General features: G+C 38.8%; 1 protein-coding gene across 1 annotated transcript in view; it reads right to left on the bottom strand.

Moving 5' to 3' along the window:
- Positions 1–4368: 4368 nt before the first annotated feature.
- The window catches only part of adcy5 (adenylate cyclase 5), a gene marked incomplete at both ends in the record, with an annotated part of 103065 nt that continues 87286 nt past the window's right edge, over positions 4369–20147 (bottom strand). The window contains 12 exons of the mRNA XM_079254480.1: positions 4369–4497; positions 5852–5976; positions 6193–6397; positions 6761–7024; positions 8074–8206; positions 8621–8805; positions 9671–9829; positions 9975–10091; positions 12221–12308; positions 15103–15200; positions 16059–16203; positions 18650–18672. Coding sequence (XP_079110606.1) covers positions 4369–4497; positions 5852–5976; positions 6193–6397; positions 6761–7024; positions 8074–8206; positions 8621–8805; positions 9671–9829; positions 9975–10091; positions 12221–12308; positions 15103–15200; positions 16059–16203; positions 18650–18672 — 1671 coding nt within the window. The remainder of the gene's footprint in view (positions 4498–5851; positions 5977–6192; positions 6398–6760; positions 7025–8073; positions 8207–8620; positions 8806–9670; positions 9830–9974; positions 10092–12220; positions 12309–15102; positions 15201–16058; positions 16204–18649; positions 18673–20147) is intronic.

The following is a 20147-nucleotide window of genomic DNA, read 5'->3' as shown; positions in this document are numbered from 1 at the left end:
GCACCGCACCTAAATGACCAAATGTTGCTTCTTGCAGTTTGGCTTCTCCTGGTTTGGATCTGGATTGAAGTGGTTCAGTTGTTTTTTTGGCATGCTCCCTCATAGAAGTTACAGTAAAACTAATGTAGAGTGTAAAGTTAGTTTTATATTAAAGCATTATGGTATGTTCTAAGGTCTTGGGGTCAAAACGGCCAGTTTTTATCTATATGACTGTAGTAATGTTTGGTTTCTGGTAATTATAGAGAACGCAATTCTGTGTTTCTTAAATTATCTAAACAAGCCAGAAAGTTTTGAGTTTCTTTATGTGTCAAAGACTATTTTTATCAAATCCTGAAGTTAAAGGTGTCTAGACTTTAATTTACAGTAGCAGGTGCTGTTTTTGTTTTTTTTTTTTCTGTAAGCAGGAACTCTTCACAATTTCTCAAAGGGGGCACCAGTGGCGTTTCCGGTCAAGTCGACTGGCTCGAATTTCACTCTCAAGCAAATGTCAGCAGCCATCATGTCTTTGTGGCTCAGCTCACATAATTTGAAGCTGATTTTCTTGACTGTCTGAAAAGGTCAATAGTTACATCGGTGGATTTTTGTGTCACTTTGGCGTGTTTATTATCCTCCTTAGAAAAGCAAGTTAACGCTTCGGCACTCTGCTTTCTTCCAGGGGAGGTTTTGTAGAGATGCTGAGCTTAAAAGTAAAGATCTAAATCTGAATAACCCCCACAAAAGCCCTGATTTATTCTCATTTAATAACCAGTCATTCAAATTGTATGAAAGCATGGACATTAACACTGGTAGATTAACAAACAGCCGGTCTGCTAATCTGCACTTAAATATCTTACTTCCCATTCTTTAATTATAAAGGGGGGGGCAAAAGGCCCTGATAATGAAGCAAGTGGTGGTGTGCTCCTGCCCCCTGTTGGTAGGATACAAAAGCAGTGACGGCTCATGCTCAGAGGATGGTAATTCTGCACAGAAAAGCTTGTAAGCAGGGATATGTTGCTTCCAAAAGCATGTGGAGACTTGAGATTTATCCCAAAAATGTTTGAGCATCCCACCCGATCGGATAATTGTTATCAAGTCTGGCTTTGCCTGAAGCTTCAGCATACTGAGACACCTCGCACAAGTTAATCAGCCATTAATCCGAATCCATCAGCGAGCTGGCAGCACAAGTGGAACAAACTGAACATGAAAGGAATCATATACCTGTGAAACATCTCAGTGTTTTTTGTTTTTTTTTTATTTAAAAAAAAAAAAAAAAAAAAAAAAAAAAAAAGAGCATAGTGTTTAGCATGACAACAAAAGCAACCCCCATTTGTCTCTCTGGAGCTGTTTCTGTCACAGATACTGATTCTCTTCACGTCAGAGTCATTGTGAGGATCTCAGATGAGCTCCCTCTAATTTATTACAATAAAAACAAAACAAAAACAAAATCCTACTCCACTCCAGCTCATCTCTGATCTGTGCCTCCTTGCATTCTTTTATGGCGCTTTCATGCACAATAAACAATAGATAAGGAGCTCACAGGGGTGGAATCATGGCACAACAATCAATGAGTGGAATGGGTTGACAGAGTTTTTGTAGGGTGTGAAATGAATGCTTGCAGCGGCGCGGTTCGATGAGACTGAGACCACCAGGGTACAGCAGCAGACTCGACTTTTCTCTCAGACTTGAAATAATCATTTAGACGTTGCTCTTGAACTAAAAGGCAACATTTAAAGGAAAGATTTTGTACAATTGCCAAAATCTCATGAAAAGAGCTAAATATATATTTTTTGCAAACAACTAATGCCTGCATACTAGAATTACTAATCTCAGGAACTATCTGATACACTTTGACTTTATTATGTGAAACGTAATGTATGCCAAGTGCTGTTTGGCACATCTCCTAATAAATACTAAAGATTTGGCTTACAATTGCTAACAAATCAGAGCAGATCCTGCAAAACTGGATCCAGATGGTGACAAGAGGCGCTGCAGCAAAACCAGGAAGATATGAAGCAGAAGGAGCTCGACGAGCTGGAGGTTCTAGATGTTTTCTCTGCATTGTGTAGAACTTTAGCTATAAGATCTGCTTCATTTGAATCAGGTGTGTTGGAACGAAGGGAACACCTTCGACCTGCAGGACAGTGGCTTTAAAAGACCAGAGTATGTGTCTGCAGATGTTAAACGATCTGATGAAACACTCGAAGTAAAATTATGAACCAGTAAATAAGCATAATAGGCCAGTATAATTGCGATTATCATTAGGTGTGCGGCCTAATTAACATTTAATTTAAAAGGCAGTTTTTTCCTAATTATAAAGAATTATACTAATTATATTTATTAACTTACACATATTTATTCCTGTTACAGGCTCCATAACAGGATCACTTCACATGTTTAAACAGTGTGTCGTCTAAAAGAAAATCACTGAGCAGCAGCAGGGTTGTGGTTTGGGTTAATTGCAGCTGTAGTGTTTCTCTGTCAGCTTTAATCATCTTTCAGTGTTCAATTACCTTTATTATAACGTTTAAAATCCCTCTATTAAAAAAAGAAACTGAATTAAACTAGGCTTGCTTTGGTTTATTTCAAGTAGGACCCTGCCGTTGGGGGACTGATCGGGCTCATTTTGGTCTTTCCATGAGATTTTGAGTCATTTTTAAACGATGCTGTTCTTGTTTAAAGCTCCAGCTGAGAGATTTGTCGTTCCAGGTGAAATCCTGACAGTGTCCAGACAATTTTTTTCAGAAATGTACCCTGTGACTCAGTCAAGCGACTCATAACCAGATGTAGTGTTTGGTAGTATCACTCAAGTGTTTGCCAGGCCAAGTCAGTTAACATGCCAAGTAATGTTTGTAATACTGAAACAAATAGACCTTGTTGAAAAGAAAAGAACTTGAGAGCAAAGTGCACATTTTCCATGTGCTCATCCGTCTTTGTCCACAGGATGAGCATCATCACTGCTGTCACCACAGAGTCCGTATCAAAGGCCTCATTGGAGATAGTTGGACATTCATTGGGTCGTACCATCTGATTTAGCAAAGAAGAGGAGGGGGCCGTGGAAGCAGTGCACGAAGTGGTGGACGGCTGAAAGCACTGGAGTGCAAAATGGCTTTTGAGCACCAAGTCTGATGCATTTCAGTCCTCTAGTCTGTTGCTGAAATTGCAGCTCTGCTCGGGATGACTTTTCCTCTTTGCCATGAGATTGAAACTCACAAAAAAAAAGGTAGATCATCAGTGGCATCTAATCAGCCAACAGGTGACTTCCTGCAGAGAAAAATAAAAATATATATATATGCCCCTTTCAGTGGAAAAAAAGAGCATTATGGAAAGAAGAAAGGAAAAAAAACCAGGAACTCTGGAGTGTTGATTTGCTGACACTAAAAACAATCGGAGGTTGTGTGATGCTCAGATCAGGCAACAACAGAGAGGACTTGTACAGTACGTCCACACCAGAGTTTATAGATAACTCTCTGATATATGAATGTACAAAATATAGAATCTTAAAATATCTTATAGGGTTGACGTTCTGAAGTCAAAATACAAAATTCTTTTAAGACTAGAAAAAGCTCTTCACTGACATCCTGTGTGTGTGGCGAGTGTGAATATATGCTGTCAATACTACTGTGTGAGGTTGTGATTCAGCACGTCTGATGGGAAGCTTTCTGTCAACACTGTGCAGTGTTCTCTCTCTAAAAGAAAGAAGAAAAAAAACTCCATGCAATAAGGAAGGCCCCCCTCATTCATGAGACAAATCTCGTGTGATGAGACATAACTTGCTGTGACTCTATTCGTCTGTTAATCAATGACTTAATTAAATATTGATACATGGACGGAGAGTGCTGCAGTGCTGGCTTGGTGTCCACATTTCAGAAATTTGCGCCTGTACCACAACATGGACAAATGTTTGTTGTTTGTTTTTTTTTTGTACAAACGGTACACAAAAATCAGATACATACACATAAAACTTTCTGGGTTTCACATGTACATGGTGTATGTAAGTCAGCAGGAGAAAGGCAGAGAGAGAGAGAGAGAGAGAGACAGGAGGTGTCGGAGCTTATGTCTACCGGCAGGTTTGTCTGGGAACCCTTGAGAAAAGCCGGCAGATCGAGGCTCATCGAGTTTCTTTTTCCTCCAGGACCTAGCTGGCCAAACCCGTCTATGTTCTGATTGGACATCTTTGGTCTAAAAGGCAGATTCAAGCAGGCACGCCCTCGTGTCGTGAAGGGACTTCTCCACAGGCGGATGAATCCTTTAACCTGCGGTGGCATCAGCTTTAAGAATGAAGTTTCTTCTCACCGCGGAGAAACTTCCATCTCAGTTCATCATAAGCCAGCTTGTTTAGATCAAACGGCGCTTAACCCTCCCACGTGTCTGTTCATCACTTAGTAAAGGTTAACTGCTGGATGGTCCGCCAGTGAGGAAGTAGGTCATCATCTCGCCTTTGCCCTTGACTGTGACCACGCCTCTGTACTCCATCGTGTAGTTATAGGAACTCAGCACCTGGTAAAGGTCTGTGGTCACCTGCAGGAAGAGACGGACATGTGAGCAGGAAGGTTTGTTTCGCTGCATGTTCACCATTTTACATGAGCTTAGGAAGAACTTGTAGTGAGTAGTGCCTTGATGAAACCAAACGTCTGTGCTTGACAGCAAACATTTAGGTGTCTGAAGTCACTGACAGCATAAAAAAAAAACCCACAAGCCTGACATTTTGCTTTGGGTTCTTTCTGAAAATGTGACATTGAGTGGGCATGTTTACAGGGGAAAGTATCCAGCCTCCTCCCATCTGCATCTCTGCTTCACTTCAGGTTAAGTTGATGCTGAACTTGCTGCATGTCAGCAGTGGGAAGATGAAGCATTTTTTTTCCTTTGCTGTTGATGTCGGCACAGAAGTTTAAGTAAAATAAGAAATGATTGAACCAAAAATGTTTGTTAAACATTTTTATATTTCTAACAAGGAAATTCAAAATGTAAAATCTGATACTTTATGTTTAATCACCTGAAAAATGTAAGTATGTTTAACTTTCAGGGATCAATGAGCACACTGGTGTGATCTGATCATGCTGGGGAAAAAAAACAACAAACTTTACTCTGAAGTGCAGAAAAGCGGTTCTTTCCAGGATAAATAATGCACTCTTTCAGATTTTATGGTTTTTGTTTATTTTGGGGCCAAATATATTGATAGAATTGGTTCAGATCAGATCGTATAAGTACTTTAAACACTTCACTGAGATACACAGTCGTCCTCAAACGTATCCATACCTCTCATTAAGGAAACGGCTGAATATGCAACAGTCAACAATAACTATAAATTGGCTAAATTATAATATAGTCATATAATACACTGTTTTTTCATTTAATTGAGTTGAAGAATAAACAAAACAAAACAAACAAATCGGTCCTGGACAAATTAAAACTTTTTTTTTATATGAACAGAGGAAGAAAATATGTGTTAAAAGGTGCAGAAGTCTGACACAGGAACAGAAACACCTTACTGGGGTGGAAACATCACAGGATGAATCGGATGTCATTTCATTCTATTTGTTTGCTTTTAAAAAAAAAATATTTCTATTGAACCAGAATTAGAAAATAATGTAATGATTTATCAAATTTTTATTTATTTTGTTAATTTCATTTTATTTCACCGGCAGCTGTTTTTTTCCTCTCTTTAATGGGAAGGTATGAATACACTTGAGGGCGACTTTATGTGATAGAAAATATATATTTGGCTCCTTTAACTTCACTTTGTTGGGTTTTGCACTTTTACAGCTTCTTAGTTTTTCACCAAAACATTCGGAAACTCCAAACAGGCTTTAAACAGAACGTTTAAAGCTTTTAGAGCTGATGTGCAGAACGACGACGATGACATTCATGCTACCTGGATCCTCTCCGGAACGCCCGTGCTGTCCATTCGACTCGCTACATTTACCGTGTTCCCCCAGATGTCGTACTGAGGTTTCCTGGCCCCGATCACCCCGGCAACCACCGGGCCAATGTTCAGACCTAAGAGAAGAGATTGAGGTAAAATGATGCAGAAATGAATATGAAGCATTTAGTCGTCACTTGTTTAAATTATTATTATTATGTTTTTTTTACACTTTGAAGAAAATGCTAAGAATCAAGCTTGCTGTAAGTGTAACCATTTTTCTTCAAGAATTTCAGTCAGTCAATAACACCCCCCCCTCATTGTTAACCCCTTATGCATTTTCTGCTGCTCACCTATTTTCATCTTAAAGTTATTAAAGGAGTGTTCATTGATGTATTTCATCTGGTCCATCATCCTCATGGCGTAGTCGGCCAGAGCTCGAATGTGTGAGCGTCCGACCTTGTCGTAGGTGGAGTCATTGAGACCAGAGGCCGCCATGTAGGTGGAGCCGATGGTCTTGATCTTCTCCAGCTGGCGGAACTGATCCTCGCTAATGATCTGATGACAGCAGCAGAGGAGACGTTATTTCTCTGCTGGGTTTCCGCCGGACCTAATTTTAACAAACCTCCAATTTACACAGACTTTAATGAGCAGTGAACAAAATGATAGAAAGTGTAAAGATTTAAGCAAAACAAACATATAAATCCATGTTTTCTAGTATTTAAATGAATTAAAATTTGTTGAACATTGATATGTAATGTTGACAAGCCAGCTTTTTGTTTTCATCATTGATTAGAATGAGCTTTGGATCTACATACATCAATACGTACCTAATGCATATAACTAAACTTTTACAACCTGCAACGTCTCCCTGACAACAACACAAAGCTCCTCATTTCACAAACAGATTGGCATCTTCACCTCATCAAAGTCTGCGATGATTTCATTGAGCAGTCGCAGACACTCCACTCCCTCGTTGTTGGCCTCCAACTCTACGTAGAACTCGGAGAAGTTGCTAATGGAGGCGAACATGACTGCGACACACTCGCAGGACTGGTAATAGAGCTCGTCGTTCCGACGCTCGCGCTGCAGGAAGTGAGCGGCCACATCTTTGGGCAGGATGTTGTGGAGCAAGCGGCGGTTGTAGGCCTGCAGCTCCTCCATCTCCTCCTTCTCCTCTGTGGCCTGGTGAGGAGTTGAAGATGGACAGTAAAATTAGGGAGGACTGATATTTAATCTTAATAATCAAAACTTTTTGAAGATGAACGCGTATGACTGATCGACACCTGTGGTTTTTCTATATTTTAAAAAGGATGGGGACAAAATTTTGGAAGTTTTTGTTTTCCGTCATCTTGCTTCACTGCGTCTTGATTAAAGATCTGAACATCCACCCAAACGCTTTATGACAAACAGCTTCTGCTGTTCATAAGAAAAACCCAACAACGGTGGGCACAAAATCAATCCAATCCACTTTATTTATAAATAAAATGTACATATTAAAAACAGAACGTCGCCAAAGTGCTGCACTGAGCTGAATATCACAAAATAGAAATAAAATGAAATAATAATGTTGTTAAAATAATAAGAACAGGTAAAACAATAAATAAATAAATACCCAATAAAATAACTAAAAATGAAAATAAAACAAGTAAAAGACACAGAGAAGCACACAACACCGGGCCTTTAGACCAGACTTAAAGCTCCACTGTGGGAGCAGCTCGGACATGGAGGGGAAGAGTATTCCAGAGTCTAGGACCGACTAACGGGGAATCAGAAAGGGTTTGTCATTTTTTTATACATCAGAGTACATAAATAAAAAAAAAAAGTTGAAATGCTGTTTTCCCAGTCCCCAAGACTCCTGTAGGATTGGAGCAAACCCCAGAAGACGAGTCAATCACCCGGCGGGGATGATGGTGGCTTTTCCTGAAGCGGGCTGGCATGGCTTCCTGCCCGAGTAAAACATTGAAGATGTCTGTAAAGACATCCTTCAGCTGTTCTGAACTGTGCTTGACAACCAGTTTGGAAATGTTGCCAGACCTCGCTGCCGTGCAGGGGTGGGGGCGCCGAGTAAGGCTTCAGGATGAGAAAAATGCACCACGAAGACGCAACAACTCCGTTTCGACATTTTTTTTTTCCCTCTTTTGCAGTTTGTATGAATATGTAAAAAGAAACAGTAAAGGTTCAGTCAAATCCCAACAGTCCACACACACACACACACACGTACACACACTGACCTGCAGTTTCCAGAGGAAGTCCAGCCTGGCTGTTGACTCCACCTGCTGAGCGTGAAGGTAGAGGGCAAGAACGAAGACAGTGATCACCACCGGGGTCATGATCTTCAGAGGAACCTTGCTGTCCATCACGCAGCTGGAGATCAGCACACACACACACACACACACACACACACACACACACATTAACTGCTTTAATACTTCATACTGAGTTACAACAACCTGTGCGTACAAGTGTTGAATAAAATTCTAGACGGTGCCGGAGTAAAGATGCTCAGACAGGCTGAGCTGCTCTCGGTTCATTGCCGCCAGCACGTCAGTATAATTACGCTTGTGTAAGCTCAGTAATGATGATGCTGTTAGTTTAGCAGATGATGGAGAGTCGGTGCTTCGAGCCTCCGCTGCGAAGCTGCTGTCAGTCTCACCTTGTGCCATTAATGTGCTCGCTGTTAGGGGAGGAACAGAGAGGAGGTGATCAGTAGTCACAACCTGGACGCTGTCAAAGATTTACAGGCGATAAAAAACACACAGCAGTTATGAAGAAACTCACACAGAGTTGATGGCGTTAGCCATGACCAGCAGATCCTGGTTGTCAAAGAGGCTGACTTTAGGCACCTCCATGATGAGCAGGTAGAGCAGCTCGATGAAGAGCATGAGGAAGAGTTTGCCGATGCTGCTGACCTGCAGGAAGACGGAGCAGGCCAGCAGGCTCAGCAGCACACAGGATGAGAAGTACTGAGGGGAAGACATGCAGAAAGGTTGGTCTCTTTTTACCTCTGGTAGTCAGACTTCTTCATCTGCTAAGGGAACATCTGCAGAAGTTATGAAACATCTTTCCACCATTCAGCTGGTAAGTTTATCACAACTGTTCGAGACCAAACGCTGCGCTTTAAAACTGCAGTTAGCTCTCGCTTCGTTCTGCTTGTAAAATGAGGAAAATTCACAAAGAAATCCTGGAATAACTAACTGCTTCAGTGCTACTTCACTAGTAAGGATGAAGCGTTATTCTAGAAACAACGAGGCTTGTTGTAGAGACACTTTATACAAACTTTGTTTTCTCCATATAAAACTATGAGAACTGGTAATTTGACTTAATAATTTATCCTTAAAGGTGGAGTATGTAAGATTTTCAATATTTTCAAAATAAATTAACTAATAAAATAACTACAATCATAATTAGATAGTTTTTTTTTAAATTACAAGTTTAATTAATGACAAATGACAAAAAGCACTTCTTTTTTTTTTACTGGTAGGCAAACATTTAAGAAGGGTCTTTGTTATTAATTAAACTTGTAATTTAATAACGCATCAAATATGGATAGAACCTACATGTTTTTAAAAAACTATAATTATGATTGCAATTATTTTTTAGTTAGTTTTTTTTTTAAAATATTGAAAATCGTACACACTCTCCACCTTTAAAGCACGCTTGTTAATAAATAATGCACAAAAAAATAATGTCATTTTATTTTGACATCTTTTCATGCTCATATTCCCTCTTTTTGCTTGCATTTAACAGCGTTTCCCAGCATTGCAGCTGCTGTATGAAAAGTAAAAAAAAGCAGAAACTCGTGCATGCAGAGAATTAGCAGAGCGATACCTCAGGAAAGCTACAGATGAGTCCATCCTCTCCACACGGCTGAAGTTCTGTGTCCAGGCTGTAGTTGAGGAAAAAAGCATGGCAAGCATTCACACGGTCGAGGCTGATGTTGAGCTCTGACTTGATGCAGCTACGCAGGTCGTGACTGCTGCAGGTGAACTAAACCGAGCAGAACAGCAGTGAGTAGAAACCAGAGGAGAAAATAGTATTTAAATTCATATACAAATCCTTCGTACTTTCATCATCGATTTAATTGTCAGTTGTCCACATCATATCAGCTTTTCAAGCCTTTTCATTAACTTACAATGTTGATGAAAGCAGAGAGAAAGACGACGATGATGGTGAAGACACCAACCAAAGTGCTGTTGAGTCTGGACTGGACTATCCTCTTTGACAGAGTCTGCAGGGGGGCTGGGAAGAGCTGAGAGAACAGAAGAAGAGATGGATTCACTTGATACTTGATATTTAGCTCGTCTTTTTTGACAAAAGAAGAAAAAAATCAGATACACACTATCAACTATCTGAAGGTTGGTTTGGGCTGATGAATGAAATGACAACATTAAATATTCTCTGTATATATTTAACAGATGTAAAAGGAGGGGGGGGGGATTCAAGACAGAGACGTGATTCATCGATATAAAAATGCGGCAGCTCATTTTTATTCCTTTTCAGATCTTTTCTGCACCTTATGACTCATCAGCTGCAGTGATGGAAAGGATTTAAGGTTTGCAACACAATTCACTGAGAAACATTTTACACAAAGTAAGAGGAAAGATGATTTAGTGAGCTTATCATTTTGACAGCAAAAATATGCAAAAGGAAACATGAGCTGATAAATTATTAATCATTAAAAGATTTACGCAGCAGCCCTATGCTGGTTGATAAAACACAGTTTACACAGCTGAAATGGAAATTAATAACTGTGTAAACTCTGCTGTAAACTTTATCAATCTATTTCTGCAGCCTGACAACAGAAGAAAACACTGAAACTGTCATTATTATCGTTCTTCTGCTTGAGTGTGAAACATTTTAAACCAGGAATCTGCAAACTCCTTCAGGTGAGCAGAGTTTTCTATGACACGGAGCTGCTTTACTGAAACAACTCTGCTTCATTTGATAGTTGGGGGGTTTATATCTAAAGTACCCAACAGGCTTCTCTTTGTGTTCAGTATGAAAAATCTCAAAGTGGTGTTGGAACAATGGCTGCATACTTCATAATATTAAATTATCATATTTTGATACATGCAAAAGACTGTGGTCTCTTCATCAGCCACCAATAATTATTACTATTATTATTACTTGTCTAGTGGGGGCGGAAATATGATCCGTCATATTATATTCTTTTTTTTATTATTTTTTTTATTACTCTCTCTCTCTTGTTGACTAATCATCGTTTCTCATTGGAACTTTTACTAATTTGTCCAGTGCCAAAACTTACAAGTTTTATTAAGCCTTGCCGCGCCTTAAAGTCACAAATTATATCAAACTAATTCTACAGGGTTTAAATTACTGGAAAGATGTGAAGGTCCAACCCAATCACAACGATTGTTATTCTGCCTAACCTGATATTTTATATAGACTTTTTATTAACTGCATGAACTGATATTCTGCTAAAGTGGCCCATAATTTATGTCTCTTTATAAAAGAAAAAAAGACCCTCTAGAATTTTAACTAAAACATTTTGTTGTTTAATTTCAGTGTTAATAAAGTTTTGTCGTATACATCTTAATGAAGCTAAGATAGAATTTAAAGCACCACTTTATCTTTTAGGTGATTTTAGATCATTAGAGAACTTAGAGGTGCTTTGCGCTTCAGATGTTAGTCAAGCTTTGCCAGGACGCAGGACAGTGACACAGCTGCCAACATCTTTGTTTTTATTGCCTTTGATTCTGCATATTGTGGGATTGTGTTGGAGAAGAAATTACAGATAGCCGTTACATAACTGTAAGTCTCACTTGCTGCAAGTTTTGCACTGAAATACTTTGTTAGTATTGACCTGAGAGGTACTACTTTACTTTAAATTCTCAGTTATTCTCATGTCATACATCATGAGTATATTAATGATAGAGCAGCCGTGACCATAAAGCTTTCTGTAATTAACCTTAAATGAAAACTGAGCTACAAATATCTGTAACTGATGGTAAGATGACTTATTTAAAATAATAATAATATCAATAATAATAATAATAGAAATTCAGTCACATTACTGATCATTTAAATTCTAAGTATCGTTACAAACCAAACAGCAGAGCAATATGTTGATCTTTTGACATTCCAGCTGACGGCTATCTAGCTGCAGGATAAAATTTCAATTTGATAAAGAAGTTCTATCTATATGTAATAATAACCTGAATCCAAGGACCAATAAGAGAAGGTCGGCTCTCATACCGGTAAATCTGAGGTGATGAAGGTTTTATTTGAATGAGATGTGCCCAAAATAAAAATGCATTTATTTTTTATTTATTTTACATTTAGTTTTACTTTATTTTCTTTATGTTATGCTTCATTTTAATGATATTAATGTAATTAATAACAGTTGCATTTCCTCACCCCAAAACAATAGTAGACAGCCGAGATGAACATCACAGCCATGAGGATGATGAAACAGGTGATGAAGAAGCCGATCATCAATCTGGAGCTGCAAACAACAAAGAAATGGGATGCGATTAATAACAAAAACTTTGGGTTTTCTGTTTGCTTTCTATCTTTGCCGTTGCTTAAGATGCCCTGCTGCAGGAATCCTCTGCTTCTCTTTATACTCTCTGTGGCCTTGTGTGGGTGTGATTCAGTGGAAGAAAATCTTGTGTGTGAGAGAGAAATGAAGCAGCAGCAAGGTAAGTGAACCAGAGGAGAAAAAGTGGGAAAAAAAGGCAAAAATGATTAAGGATGACTGATTAAATGAAGGAAGTGGTGAGGAGACGCTGTAGGAGGGTCGAGTAGAGAGGTTAATAAAGAGACAGAATAAAGAAGATCAATACAAAGACATTAGCAGGAAAAAAGAAGAGAAGTGGGATTCAGTACAAAGTCCGCCTGAGCCTTTTTCAGTGTGGTCTGAGTTCAGCGGCAGAAGTGGTGAGGTCTGGATTTTGTTGTTTAATCCTGAGAAAAGCAGCTGTGCTGTATATTTTATATTTCCTGTTGTGTTTTTCTGAAATGTCGAGTGATAGTGGCATCTTCAGACCGCCACGCTTTACAACGCCAACCCTGCAGGCTTAGAGACACATCACACATTAGAGCACAACATTTTGCAACCAATGAGAAACCTTCAGGATTTGTCTGGCTGAGCCGTGGGGTACTTCATCACTTTGCTACAACATGGAGGTTTGCCCTAGCTGGCCCTAAAAGGAAAATTAGAATAAAGCAGCTCTTTAAAAAGGTTTAATCATTACCTTACAGCAGTTGTACAAAGTTTACTGGTCGGTGCTGAAGCAAAGCAGGAGAAATACCTGTGCTACCAGAGCTCAGACTGCATGATGTGGGTAATGTTGGACAGCTAAATGGCAGTAAAACAGATAAATATTACTTAACTAGAAACTTGTAAATAAAACAAAAAGAAAAAACAGTTACCATAGCAACAAACTTAAAAACTTTTGGGAAATTCATAACATCAAGCCATACCTGTGGAGCCTACAGACAGTAAAAGGGCCAAACATAAGGCCACTGAACAGCGGAAGCTGGCGTCTACTCCTCTGCAAGTAGACACAGCAGAAGAAGCTTCTTAACTAGAAGGTCACCAGTACAGAGATGCTAAACGTTAGCCTCTTTCATGCTAACTATTAGTCTGCCTGCAGACAAGAATGAGGAATGTGATGCATGTTTCACATTTCTACTAACAAAACAGTCTGTATGGTAAAAAGCTTAGGATGTTTAAAGACAACTATGTGCAAGAATAACTAACTTTATGCTGGCAGAAAAAGCAGATATAACTTGACAGACTGAATTTAGAGGCAGCGCGGCCAGGTGGACTGACTACCTGGACTCCGGCAAAGACATTTGCCAGGGTCTCCCCATCCTGGCGCTATGGAAACCGCAGACTCCAAGGTTTCACCAGCGCCTGAGGGTGAAATTTATGACTTGATGTCTAGTGAATATGTGCCAGAGTGTTTTGAATTTTGTTCAGCATGGATTGAAATGAATGGGTTTCCCTAAGGAGGCCCATTTAGTCCAGTAGAAATGAAAAAGGTCACTGGAGGAAAAAGACAAAGGAATCTAGAAAAGTGCTCGAAGAACAAAGACCTCCATCAAGCAGCCATATTGCGAAAGAATCCTCGTCTCCAAATTCCTTCCAGATCACCCCCCCAGCGGTTTTTGCCTAACGTTAACAGACAGATAAACATAACCTGACGGAAGATGCGCTTCTCAAAGGGGATGCTGATGATATCACTAAGTTATAAGTAGTCCTGTTCTGTTAAATGATCCAGATTCAGTCCCAGTTTATGCTGTTCAGAAGTCTGTTTTACACAGAAAGGCTTGTATGTTAAAAGATTTTAGAGAGCATCATTTCTCATCATTGATAAGAAAATACACAAGCTTGGAAAAAATCTGATTAGCCTGAGGAAATGTTTGCCATGCTCAAAACACACACAAGGACACACTCTCCAACCTCATGGCTGATTGCCTGTTTGGCAAGAAACAAAAGGTAAAAACAGAAATCAAATATTTGTGAATTTGATCAAGTCAGTGTGTAGCTAGCCATTAGCCACTCCAACGCTAAAACACGTCCAGGTCGATGAACGCTCCAAGTAGCTGCGCCAGACACAGGAGCAGATAGAATAACTCCTCACCTGGATATTGCTTCCTGCTTCGAGTGTGTAACCACCGCCAGGTGCTCAACGGTCTGATTTTCATACTTCGACTTTTTTGTTATGACCGTTACAAAAATGCTACTCTGACAAAAAGCTAAGAATCCTTCCTATTCCTTCCTGCAGGGATAGCTGGGAATAGCAGTAGAAAATAAAGAACAGAGAAGTATTTCTCAATAAAAGAAGTGAAGTTGTGGCCTGATTTAGTGCAAATGAGGTGTTAGTTTACCACTTAATCTCCCATAATTAAGCTGCCGACAATGAAGCCTTTAGAAGCTGTGGCTCATTGAAAAGTTCCCTTCACTAAGTCTTTGTGTGTGTGTGTGTGTGTGTGGACTTTACTCATTACTCTTTTCTGTCACTGATAACAGACAAAAGTTCAGAGTACTAAAACATCCAAAAGGAGTAATCACCTCTGGCGTCATCCCAAAGAGAGTTTCTAGTGATAAAGGTATGTGTTGTTATGAGAGGGGTTGCAAAGGGGTCTTAAGTCTTTGTCATCCTTCATCCAAATTTGACAAATCTTTGATCAAATCCTCTATAAATAATGAATCCCTTTAAGGTTGAAATGTTTTCTGAGCATGTTCAAGTTGCCTACAGTCTCAGTATTATATCAGGACGCTGACTCACGGTGGGACGATGACCATCTGGATGAAGCAGATGAAGAGAAAGACGAGGGAGGCGCAGGCCACATACGCGCCAAACCTGGTGTCCACCTGCTTGGAGTACTAAAGGAGTGGATGAAAAGTGAAAGAGACACAAGTTGGACATCTGACGCCAGACTTTTTCTTTTTCTTTTTTTTTAGTAAATTTTCTCCCTCTAAATGCAAATGGAAAGAAAAGTGCTGAAGCTATTAAACAGAAATACTGCTACCAGAGGAGAATCTGCATTTCAGCACACCGTACACATGCAGCAAGGTGGCCGTATTGTACTTTTATTAACATCAGAAATAAAAACAGTGCCAGCTATAAGACATGAATGAATTCAATCAATAATATTTCTATTAATGCTCTTCATGTGTATGGGAGATAAAAATAGATTTTTTAATGCTCTTAAATAAGTATATGGTTAAAAATAACTTAATAATAGGTTCTGTTTAATTTATGTTTATCGACAGCAGCATTGTGTTTTGCTTCTGATTTGATGGAGGCTAAATCAGCAGCTGGGAGCCACATTTCACAAAAGTGTTAAATAAAAGGTCAAAAATCAAATGGGATCATGGAGATTTGCATGAAAACTGATATGGGACCCAGCAAACTCGTAAAAGTCCTGATCCTTTACTAAAAGCTGTGAGGAAAAACCTCAAAAAAACTCTTTCCTTTTATCCTAAAAAGCTTTAGGAAAAGCTTCACATCTAACTTCTCATCTCAGCCCATCCTTCACTGTCGGAAACAGTTTACTTCTTCTTTCTTTCAGAGAAATTTTTCCACTTTCCAGCTTAAGTTCCTCCCTTTCTGCGCTACCCTCCGCTCTGACAGTTTTCCTCCGCAGACGGGAAGCGGGAAAGCTTTTTACATAGAGAAGATTGCTTGTCACGACCAATAATTTGCTGCTGTACTGGCAGTGCGTACGTGTGCGCGCTAACCTTTTTCTCCAGGTCAGGCTCTCGGAAGGTGAGCAGGAACTTCTTGACGTGTTCGGAGCGCAGGCGGTCAATGCTGCGCGCGTCGATGGCCCGACCCAGAAACTCGTCCACCTCGTCTTCTGGGTTTAGGTTTTCCTGTGTGTTTCTGAAAATAAAATGCCTGAATAAAACAAGATGAGATCGATTGACATGTACTTCATAGCATGACCGGAAAAGGCTTTCCATGCACCGAGGATACTGTGACAGAAGTCATCTTGACTTGTTGTGCTGAGCTCAAGTAAAAGACAACCTCAGTCATTTCCAAAGAACAAACTGATCTAAATGATCACATCTCTCCTCCAGAACGAAAGACTGATGAGGTAGTTCTTCGAGGCCTAATCACAGAATCTGCAAAGTGTCACTTAAACTGATTCAAATTATCTGTGCATGTTGACAAGACCTAATCAGCTGATGAAGATGCCGGGCTACCACGCTCACAGTGGTGATTACTCTGGTCTGTAGGCTGTTACTGTCTTATTGCCACTGATTTGGCATATTATTAAGGGAACTGAAAAGAGGTTGCAGGAAGACAACATACAAAAAATTCATGCAAATGCAAATTGTGGCTAAGATTGGGGAATGGAGTTTAAATCCCTGGGGGAAAAAAAACATTTTACACATTCAAGCCGTGTTCAATCAAAAAGGAATTCTTGTAGATTTGACGTGGAAATCAGAAAACGCAGAGAGTTTCTAGCCTGGTTGCAAGAAAGAAAAATGAAAGCAAACATTTCTGAATGTTGGACTATTTAAATGTTTTGACATCAAGTCCAGCTTGACTTAGATTTGCTGGAGCAGTGCTTTAACATGCAGCATGCTGTGATTTGTGCATCCTACACATCTTTACTTGGCTAAATAATGTAAAAAAAAGTTGGGGTTTTTGGTAATGTTGGTAGTTTTGGTTTGGAATTTCCTGTAAAATCTTTGATGACTTATGTCATTCTCAATCAGCTTTGAAAGTCCTCAATCTGTTTTCTCCCACATCTATATTTTGACTTTAAATGGTGCAGAATGGTGGTTGGCATTTGCTCTGGCTGCTAAAAAGTAATTTATCTCCCACTAGTGCTTACGAGGAAAGATGGACGCATGCTGCGCAGGACCCTTAGACTGTCTAGTCAGAGAAAACTCTGTTGTTGTGTTTTTTTTTTTTAAAGTAAGTGTTATTACCAAGGTTATACTTCTACTAGAAATATGTACATTTGAAACAAACCAGACTTTTATAGCTACTTTATGCCAACTTAAAGATAACAGGGAGGAAAACCTGTTGCATTTGTCTCCCTAATGTCACTGTTTCCATTCTGATATTGATCCAAAATTATTTTAAGAAGACTATTGCATCTAAAGATGTTTCTTAATAGAACTTAGGAAATAACCCAGCATGCACTCCCTTCTTCTCAGCTCCGAATCCCACCAGTGTGCATGAGAAGGAAGATCTGTGCTGCAGCCCTGAGCAAAGACTTCTCAGCGGGGCTGCACGGTCTGTCTGCGTGTGATGTCAGAACAAACTCGTTGATCCAGAACAGTTTGGGAGGAAAAGTAGAGGATGACTCCTCTATAAAGAAAAGATCCATTCTTTGATCACGGAGAGCCTTTGAGATAAACATCTTTTCCTTCTATCATTTCATATTCTGGATGAAACGGCTTTTTCATTCCACCACTAAAGAACATCTCAGCCTGATGGCAGCAGCCTCAGAAATACATCCTGTTGGAATTAGGAGTTCAGCAAATTACTGAAAATTTAAAATAACTTTGTTAGGATCTTAAAAAATACTAACATTTAGGGGGTTTATAGCTCTCCTGTGACTCATCTTCATCATACCTTCCATAGGAACCTTAAATAAGTAAAAGCAATATGAGGACGGAAAATGACTGGTGCTGAATTCAGGGCTGCACCAACCCAAAAAACTGAAGTCAAAGTATTTTAATATAAATAAAAAGAATAACATTAAAAGGGAGAAATTGCATCACAGCATTAAGACAGACCCCCCCCCCTTTGAAACCTTTGTGTTTATATAAAGAAGAATTTCTAGTATTAAAATTTATGTAAAAAAAAAAAAAAAAAAAAAAAAATCTGAATTCCAAGCAGAAAACAACAGAAGATAAAGCAAAAGAAACAAGACCAAAAGAGAATAAATAGTTTCAAAATTATTTGTTTAGCTTTTTTTTTTTTTTTTTTTAAATAATGATACAAAGCGCTTAATAAGAGCGGATAAATTCAGCTGGACTGACGTTCCTTCAGCGGAATCATAAAGTGTAGAATATGTATAGAAGAATACCAAGATGTTTTGAACCAGGAATGTTTTCAGGACGGATTAGAAGTTGCTTGAGAGATAACGGACCAAATGCACAGTACAGGATTCCTCTTGTTGCCTGGCAACCACACACCAACACAATCCCTTCATGTTACTGCATCTACTATGTTAGGTAAACCGGTTAGTATCTCATGTGTTTACATCCACCAAACATCACGTTTTTTGTACTTTTTATAGGATTCGGAACAGGATTTTTTTTTTAATGAAATGTATTGTAAAATTTATAAAAGTATTTTTACTTACTTGTCCTTGGGGTCTTCAAATCCCTGCAAAGAAAAAAAAAAGAATTATTAGCTGAGAACGCCAGTTTCAGAGGTTCCAGACAGCATTGTGTAGAAAGTCTATGTTTTCCTGTTTTTAATTCTCTCTGGTTTTTGTTTTTGTTTTTACTTCTTTTATTAATTTGGTAAACAGGCTGGCAAAAGCTTAGAATAATCTGACTGATAAGATTAATAAAAAAAAAAAAAAACTTACTTATAAATTTGGATGTAACAGAGACGTTTTACTTGTTAAAATATTAAACTGAACAATTGATTAAAAGATCATTTTGCTCTGCATCTTTTCTAACACTTTCAGATATCTTACGGACATAAATCCTTTTATTGCTTTGATTTGTTTACATGAAAACAGCAGACAAGTATTTAGCATGTATATTAAATTTATAATAAACATTATTTTACTGTGTAAAACATATATTATTGTTATTTAATACATGATAACATACAACAGTCAGATTTTTTAGATTTTCTAAAAATTGCTGCAAATTATTTTCTATATTCCAGCTTTGACACACAAGTCATTCCCCAGACTTAAGTGTCCATCCATCAATTTTCTTATCACCCTGGACATGTCACCATTCCCTCACAGGGTCAGCACAGACAGACAAACAATCATTCACACTTACATTCACTCCTAGAGACAATTTAGAATAACCAGTTAACCTCACATGCATGTCTTTGGATAGTGGGAGGAGAGAACCCATGCATACACGGAGAGAACATGCAAACTTCACAGAGAAAAGCCGCTAGAACGAAGAGTACTTAGTAAAATAATAATCTGTTGCAATACTGTGGTTTAAAATATACCAACTATTTGCAGTCTGATGATATAATGACTGGTCTGCGGGAAAAAGTGGAAAAAATCAGCATAAAAGTTTCCTGTGGATGGAAATGAGAAGAGTCATGACTCAGGTGAAAGACTGCGTCATAAAACAGGAAATGTTCCTGAGTGGAGTTGAAGAAATGAAGCAAATGAAACACTGAAAAGAAGACATGAAGCATCATGGTTACAGAGAGGGACAAGCAAGACGAGCATCATGAGTTTTTTCCACTTTATCTTTCCTCAAAACACAAATAAATGATACTAAAATGTCTTTTTCCCTGTAAAATATTCTGTTTTCTCATTAAAGCACTGTCACACACACTAATCTAAGAAAAAAAAACAACTGTTTAGAGATTTATAATCTTAACAATCCTCAGCTTTTATCAGTCAGCTCAACTCAGGATCTGTTTTGTATTCCTTAAACACGCAAGTAGATAAAAATACATCGGAAATGATTCCACTTGAGAGTTTACAAAGTTATTTCTTGATGCCTGCAGAGTATGCATTCAGTAGGAAAGCTAATGCATGCCTCTAGCTCTCTCTTGTGGATAAACAGAGGAACGTCACAGCTAAAACAACCGAAGAAGCTTGAGCATCCTTTAGTCATATAGGAAGGAACTGCAGCAAATAACAGTAAAAC

This window comes from Telmatherina bonti (assembly GCF_933228915.1).
Source record: "Telmatherina bonti genome assembly, chromosome: 15".
Taxonomy (NCBI): Eukaryota; Metazoa; Chordata; class Actinopteri; order Atheriniformes; family Telmatherinidae; genus Telmatherina; species Telmatherina bonti.
This window is presented reverse-complemented; position numbering and strand designations above follow the sequence as displayed.